Source organism: Aphelocoma coerulescens, chromosome 17 (assembly GCF_041296385.1).
Source record: "Aphelocoma coerulescens isolate FSJ_1873_10779 chromosome 17, UR_Acoe_1.0, whole genome shotgun sequence".
In the NCBI taxonomy this organism is placed as follows: domain Eukaryota; kingdom Metazoa; phylum Chordata; class Aves; order Passeriformes; family Corvidae; genus Aphelocoma; species Aphelocoma coerulescens.
Genome location: NC_091030.1, coordinates 5,080,480 through 5,087,668, shown reverse-complemented (window position 1 = coordinate 5,087,668; position 7,189 = coordinate 5,080,480). Strand labels below are relative to the sequence as shown.

General features: G+C 52.6%; 1 protein-coding gene across 2 annotated transcripts; it reads left to right on the top strand.

Moving 5' to 3' along the window:
• Positions 1-913: 913 nt before the first annotated feature.
• Positions 914-6,815, top strand: CDK9 (cyclin dependent kinase 9). 2 transcript variants are annotated; one of them, XM_069032184.1, is made up of 7 exons: positions 914-1,054; positions 2,074-2,155; positions 2,575-2,665; positions 4,502-4,668; positions 4,846-5,017; positions 5,100-5,248; positions 6,177-6,815. In XM_069032184.1, the coding sequence occupies exons 1-7, from the start codon at positions 963-965 to the stop codon at positions 6,540-6,542; spliced, it is 1,119 nt and encodes a 372-aa protein (XP_068888285.1). In that variant the 5' UTR covers positions 914-962; the 3' UTR covers positions 6,543-6,815. The 2 variants fall into 2 exon arrangements, with proteins under 2 accessions (XP_068888285.1, XP_068888286.1); XM_069032185.1 differs by lacking the exon at positions 914-1,054 and adding an exon at positions 1,873-1,968.
• Positions 6,816-7,189: the final 374 nt, after the last annotated feature.

Genomic DNA, 7,189 nt, shown 5'->3' with positions numbered 1-7,189 from the left:
TCATCTGCTCCCGGCCCCCCTGCTGTCCCTGCCTGCCCTCACTCTGTCCCCACAGTTCCTGCAGTCCCTGTGGCTGCTTGCACCTGCCTGGCTGCTCAAGAGCCACCTCTGCACCGCAGTTTGGGCATGTCTGTCAGATGTGGACACCCAAAAACCTCTGAGTGCCAGCCCTAGAAGAGGGTGCCCGCCCTAGAAGAGGGTGCCCGCCCCGTGGAAGAAGGTGCCAGCCCTAGAGGAGTGTGAGAGCCCTGTGGATGAGGTTGTCAGCCCTGCAGACGGGACTCTGCCATGCACATCTGGTGCTCAGCCCCTGAGGGTTGAGAGGTGGGTGGCATCACTGCCAGCATGAGCACTCCCCACCATCTGTTCTTTTGTGCTGGGGACATTGGCGTGCTCCATAAGAGTGTCTCCATGCAGGACAAGGTGGCCTGGACCCAGCAAGGATCTGGTATCCATGTTTCCCATTTCCAGGGAGTCGGTGGTTCCCATGACCAGGATGCTGGCAGCCACCTCTGCCACAGCTCTGTCCTTGGCTCCCTGCACTCTCCACTTTGGGGACCAGTTTCGAACAGCCCCAGATCGAGCTCTTCGTCCTGCACCTGAACACAGCCATGGACGGGGGAGGAACTCGGAGTCCCCTGAACCGGACCCTGAAGTCCTCCTGCCTGACCATTGCATCCCTACGTCACAGCCGCGGCTGCAGGAGCAGAAGTGCTGTTTAACTCCTGACGTGTTTAAGCACATACAGGGCACATGGCAATGCTCTTTAGGGCCACCGGCACCGGGAACAGCTCGGTGCTCCCGGGCCACGAGGAGGGACCACCGGGGAGAACATGGCGGTGGCCCCGCGGACTGCAACGCCCACAAGGCCCCGCGCGGCGGCCGGCGGGTCACGTGACGGCATCGTCGGGTCACGTGGCGGAACGGGTGGGACGCGGTGCTGTAGCAACGGCGCGGCCGCCATGGCCAAGCAGTACGACATGGTCGAGTGTCCCTTCTGCGACGAGGTCTCCAAGTACGAGAAGCTCGCCAAGATCGGGCAGGGCACCTTCGGGTGAGTGCCGCGCCGGCCCTGGCCCTCCCCGGCCCGGCCCCGGCCTTCCCCGGCCTCAGGCCTGCAGCCGGGGCCCAGCCCCGCGGCCCATCCGCGCCAGCCCCGGGTGCTCCTTGCTCCGGTGTCCTTTCGCCGGTCACCCCTCTTGGCTTCAGAGAACCAGTGTGGCTCTTGGGCCCTCTTTTCCCCAACCTGAGACTCCGCTCTCAGCTGTGGCAGAGTTAACTTTGAAAACAGTTATGGTGGGGACCTGTAACTTGGCTCCAAATGTTCACCTTGGCTCCACATGTGCAACCTGGCTCCAGATGGGCAGGTTTTTGTTCAAAATGTGCTACGTTACTGAAAATCCTTGCAAGGCTGCAGGAGCTCTGGGCTCTCTGTTGGTTCAGTGAATCCTGAGGGCCTTTGGCTCGGGGGGAATGTGGCTATATTGGCTCAGCACAGAGTTCTCTGTATGGTGCTTTAGTGTGTCTTGTTTGGGCTTGTTCCTCGTCAGGAGCACCTGGCTCCTTTCTCCTTGTGCTGATGCCATGAAGATTTTTTGCCTTTTCTTTTACACCCCTGTTATACCTTTTTACAACTTCTGTATTCCTAGTGCTTTTTGCCTACATTCTTGGACTTGTTTGTTCAGCTAAGAGACTCAACATTTTAGAAGCTTCATAGGTAGAAGATAGTGTGCCCCCAAGGTCCTCTCCAGAACACATTCTGTAAACTAAGATAAAACCATCCAGGGGAAAGCTCCTTGGGGAGGGGGGCTCATTCAAGCCTCTAATTGGGGAATGTTTGATAGATAGGCTAATTAGTAAGACCTATAATGTTATACTAGATCTTTTGGGGGTGTGCATTGCGGAGTGCATTTCGGTGCATTCGACCTGGATGTAGTGCACCTAAGGATCCTTAAAATAAATACCAAGGTAAAATCCCTTTTTCCCTTCTAACTGTGTTTGACTCTTGATTTTAAGACCAGGAAAAGGCATCATGAGCTGCTCACAGATTTCTTTCTGTTTTTTTTTTTACAGAGAAGTTTTCAAAGCCAAACATCGCCAGACAGGAAAGAAAGTAGCACTGAAGAAGGTGTTGATGGAAAATGAGAAGGAAGGGGTAAGTGTGGGGCATGGCTGGATTGGACCTGTTGTCAGCTGGGCTGCAAAGGCACAGGGCAGCAGTGAAGGGACTGGGCTGCATGGGATGTCTTCTGGGAAGTGACACTTCCCATGTGTTTCTTCTCCTCTGGGAAACCTCAGCACAGGGCTCCACACTGGCTGTGTTTGTGAAAAAACTGGGTGATGTGTGAAGCACATGCTCAGGGGTTGGGGAGAGAGTTAACACCTTAAACAGCAAAGGTAGCAGCCAGAGAGGCTGTTCAAGCTGGGCTGTATCATGTCCTGGTGTGAATGGGGAAGGTGAGGAGAGGAGGGCGGGACCTGCCAAGATGCATGGTCACACCTCTCCTGTTCTCTAGGCAGAGATGGCCTGGTCTCCTGCACCTCCAATCTCCATTCTCGGTTTCTCTTTTCCAGTTTCCCATCACAGCCTTGCGAGAGATTAAAATCCTCCAGCTGCTCAAGCATGAGAACGTTGTGAACCTCATAGAAATCTGCAGGACCAAAGGTACTTTGCGGGGTCTCCCTTGTGTTAATGATGGCTTTTTTGAGCCCTGCTGAGCAGGCAGGTATCTTGTGCTGGGAGTGGGATGGTCTAGCTGAGCACAGGCCTCTGTTCCTGCCTGTGACATCGGGTGACAGGTCACTTATGAAGGAAAAGAGTTTCTAAATGAGTCAGGATGTTGCTGAAGCTCGGCTGGAAAAAACTGTTGTAGTCCTGCCAGGATATGCCTGTGCCATGACAGTGAATGCTGCCTGTGCTGGGATACTCCCTTCTGAGAGGCTTTAAATGAACCAGCACTGGAGAGACTTTGGAGCAGAAGCTCCTGAGCCTGGAGCTGCCTCTCCTGGTTGGCTTGTGATGGTTTGTGGCAGCTCTGAGCTGATGACACAGCTCCAGCTGAGGCTCACTCAGCATCTCTTTCTGTGCGTGACGTAACTGCTCGTGCTGGGAGGACTGGGATTCCACATGGGCAGTTCTGAGCTGCTCTTCCACCTCCTCACTCCCACCTGATGCCATGTGCCCCCACTGCTTTGCAGGCTCAGCACACCTGGCCTGGCTCTGCTTCCAGTAAAACTGCTATATAACATTTGCTAGAGTTTATATATCATTCTCTTACATGGATTTGCACTAGAAAAATACTTTGGAAAGTGACAGCTGATGTTACAGGCTGCCCTTCCCTAGCCAGTCATGTCAGTGAAATAAAAACAAAACTGGCCAGTATCCGGTGTTTTTTAAAAAGTCCAGTCACTGAACGGGCAGAAATCTGAGGCCTAGGACTGGGAAATTCAAGTTACTTCAGTACTCAATTGTAGATTAATTGTGTAGATTACTGTCTGAATAGGTATGAGTAAAAACACCAATGACAAGTTAAGTTTTAATTCACAGTGTGATTAAAAGAGCTGTGATGATTGGGTGTCTGCCATACCAAAAGTAAATATTTTTGTAGACATGTCATGTTCCCTTTTTGCTTATGTTTTGTTTGTATTCCAGTTTTCATCCAAATCTACCTTGACCTCAGTTTACAGTAAAGTAGAAATGTTTCATTTACCATTCCCAAATGTGAGGCTTTTCTCTTTTTGCCTTGGAAAGGTGTGTTTGGGCTGTGTCCGTGTGAGGAGCTGCAAACCCAGTGTAGCAGGCACCCTCCTGGCTGGAGAGGAGAGCAGTGTGCTTCTGTGGGGGCTAAGCTTTTCCAGTTGGAGATGCTGATCAGCAGGTTTTGCTGAATACAGCTGATGAAAATCAGCCTTCCTTTTTAATAACATTTTGCATGTGTGCTCTAGGAACAAGATTGAAATCGATTGCTTCACTTGAGGTCTGCTGTCATTGACTTCAAAATGCAGTTGGAGCTTCATGTCACTTTGATCGAGATCAGTCCATTTTTGCAGATGCTATTTGAGGTTGCAGGAAATCTCACTTTTTAATGTGAGATTAGGCAGATTTTCTGTGTTTCTGCATTTTTCCCAGGGCTGTCTGTGGGTGCCTCCTCTATTGCTGGTGCTTGGCTGACAACCACGGATTGCAAGGAGGAAACCCCACAGCCGTTTTGTGCCCAGGGCAGCACAAAGTGAACCTTTCAAAGGTTGCCACGCTCTTTCCTTGCCTGTCTGATGACATCCACTGCACCAGTCCTCATCTCCTGTTCTTGTGTTGCTAGTTTTGCTTAGTTCTTCTTTAGGAAGGACCTTGAGGCCTGCAGACTGTCTGGTTCTCTGTGTTCCCGTGCCCTGAGATTCTGTGTAGGGGGTGTTGTATGAGCAGCAGGGTGGTGGGAGGTAAGAGGAGCTATGACCTGGTGAAAGGTCCTTCGCTGACAGCCCCTCTGGGCCTCTCCTGCAGCCTCTCCGTACAACCGGTGCAAGGGCAGCATCTACCTTGTGTTTGACTTCTGTGAGCACGACCTGGCTGGCCTTCTCAGCAATGCCCACGTCAAGTTCACACTGTCAGAGATCAAGAAAGTTATGCAGATGCTCCTGAATGGACTTTACTACATCCACAGGAACAAGGTAATGGGACAGACTCCTGTTGTGCTCAGAGGGTGGCTTTCCAAGGAGCAGATGTCTTAGTACAGGCTGGAGGGAAATCCTTGTTTTCCACCTCTGCAGCCTGAGCATTGTGCTGGCCCCAGGCACACAAGGAGGGCACTTTATTCACTTAACTCTCCAGTGTCTGTCCTTGTGCAGATCTTGCACCGAGACATGAAAGCAGCGAACGTCCTTATCACGCGGGATGGAGTCCTGAAGCTGGCGGACTTTGGGCTGGCTCGAGCTTTCAGCCTGGCTAAGAACAGCCAGCCAAACCGCTACACCAACCGCGTGGTGACCCTGTGGTATCGGCCCCCAGAGCTGCTCCTAGGTAGGAGGAGCCCTAGGTGGGCTCTGCCGGCTTCTTGGCCCTTCTCAGCCCTCTGGGAGACTAACTCAGCATCTCCGTTTAGGGGAGCGGGACTACGGCCCCCCCATTGACCTCTGGGGCGCAGGCTGCATCATGGCAGAGATGTGGACCCGCAGCCCCATCATGCAGGGGAACACGGAGCAGCACCAGCTCACCCTCATCAGCCAGCTCTGTGGATCCATCACGCCGGAGGTGAGGGTGAGAGCAGGGATGAGGTGCGGAGAGCAGGAGTGTGGGCAGAGTCTGGGACCAGGCACTCGGGCCTCTTCCCTGCCCTATGTGCTGGCTGCTGTATGTTCCCAGCAGTGGAGTGTGCCTGCTGCTGGCAAGGAGGCTTGAGAATCTTCTAGCCTGTGTTTTGGGGTCGTCACTCACACAAACACCCTAAATATCTGCTTAAAGAAGAGTGGGGGTTTTTATTCTCAGGTGTTTTGCACTGGTCACCTTGAAAAGCCTCTTGAATTCTGTCTTGTGATTTGCGGCATCAGCTCAGCTCTGGTGTGAGCACCCGGCCCCTTCTCAGCTTCTCCTTTATCAGCAGCTCGTCCTGCCCTCTTGTGGGGAGCAAGCTGAGGGATCTCAGCCTCGACTGGGATCTGCGGGATGTTGTGCTGGCAGCTGCAGAGTCCTCATCCTGCTGTCACATTCATTCTGTAAAGACACTGGATGCACTTTCTTTGGCATGTAGATACCTGCTGTGGTCTCTCCCAGATCTAGATAAGTGCTGGTGATTGCAGCAGACTTTGCTTTCTAAAGATAAACAGTCCCACATCCAGGTGATTATTTAGCAATCAGTTCTGTCAGTTTATCTTTCTGGATGTGGTAGCTGGCCTGAACTGTGCTGGCCAGTACTCCTTTTGTGGGGGAACCAGAAATCTTGGAGCATCATTTCAGCACCAGGAAGACTCTGCCCTGACTTGTCCACATGTCTCCAGGCATAAGTGCAGCCTTTAGTGCCTATTTGTTGCTGTGAGAACAAGGTCTGCCAGCTTGGAGGTTATAAAATAGAATTGTTACTTCGGCAGACCTCACCCTGGTTTGCCTGAGGGTGTTTGAATCAAAAATGGCTTGTCCTTTCCGTAACTATTTCTTGCCAACGCCTTTTCCTGCCCCTTCCCAGGTTTGGCCGAACGTGGATAAATACGAGCTGTACGAGAAGCTGGATCTCCCCAAGGGGCAGAAGCGGAAGGTGAAGGATCGCCTCAAGGCCTATGTCAAAGACCCCTACGCGCTCGACCTCATCGACAAGCTGCTGGTGCTGGACCCCGCCCAGCGCATTGACAGTGACGACGCCCTGAACCACGACTTCTTCTGGTCGGACCCCATGCCCTCAGACCTCAAAAACATGCTGTCCACCCACAACCAGTCCATGTTTGAGTACCTGGCCCCACCACGCAGGAGGGGTGGGCACATGCCCCAGCAGCCGGCGAACCAAGGCAGGAACCCAGCTGCCACCAACCAGACTGAATTTGACAGAGTGTTTTGACATCCGGTAGGGTCCTGGCTGGGCTTCCCTGCATTGATCGGAGATGTCCTGGCGAGGTCTTTTTGTCTGGGAAAGGACTTTTTTCAAGGTGAAGTGACTGATGGCGTTAACAGATCTTGGCCATCTCCTCTCGGCCACCTCAGAACTGCGTGACTTGGGGAGGTGACACCTGTGAGCTCGACATTGTTTCCTTGCAGTTTTGTCTCAGAACCTGATTTTGCTTCCCAAAAGTCTGTATTGGTTACATTAAACTTGCAGATCAATTGTTATGGACCTGGTGATGGAAAAAGTGTCTCCGTCCCTGCTGGGGCTCTTGGCAAATTGTGCAGGGACTGGCAGGACTGGGAGTAGCTGCCCTGCGTGGAGATGTCTCAGCTCTCTTGGTCTGTCGTAGCTCCTGCATGGAGTATCCTCTGAGCACTGAAGCGTTGATGTAGGACAAGGCAGGTGCTTTTGAGTCATCAGATGTGCCTTGGGGAAGGCAGAGTCACCCTAGATAGCATGATTAGCTCTCCCTGGAGACTGGGATCTAGCCTAAAAAAGGGCTTATTGAGGAAATCAGAGAGGTGGCTGGCAGAGCTGGATGCTCCATGTAGCCAGGAATTACGGTGGGAATCGCTGGTCTCTGTGACAGCACGTGGCATCCA

Excerpts from the sequence above, each read along its gene's own strand:
- CDK9 (XM_069032184.1), top strand. The coding sequence starts at position 963 with ATGGCCAAGCAGTACGACATGGTCGAGTGTCCCTTCTGCGACGAGGTC. Across the intron at positions 5,018-5,099 it reads GCCCCCAGAGCTGCTCCTAG|GGGAGCGGGACTACGGCCCC; the intron begins GTAGGAGGAGCC and ends ATCTCCGTTTAG. Across the intron at positions 5,249-6,176 it reads GTGGATCCATCACGCCGGAG|GTTTGGCCGAACGTGGATAA; the intron begins GTGAGGGTGAGA and ends GCCCCTTCCCAG.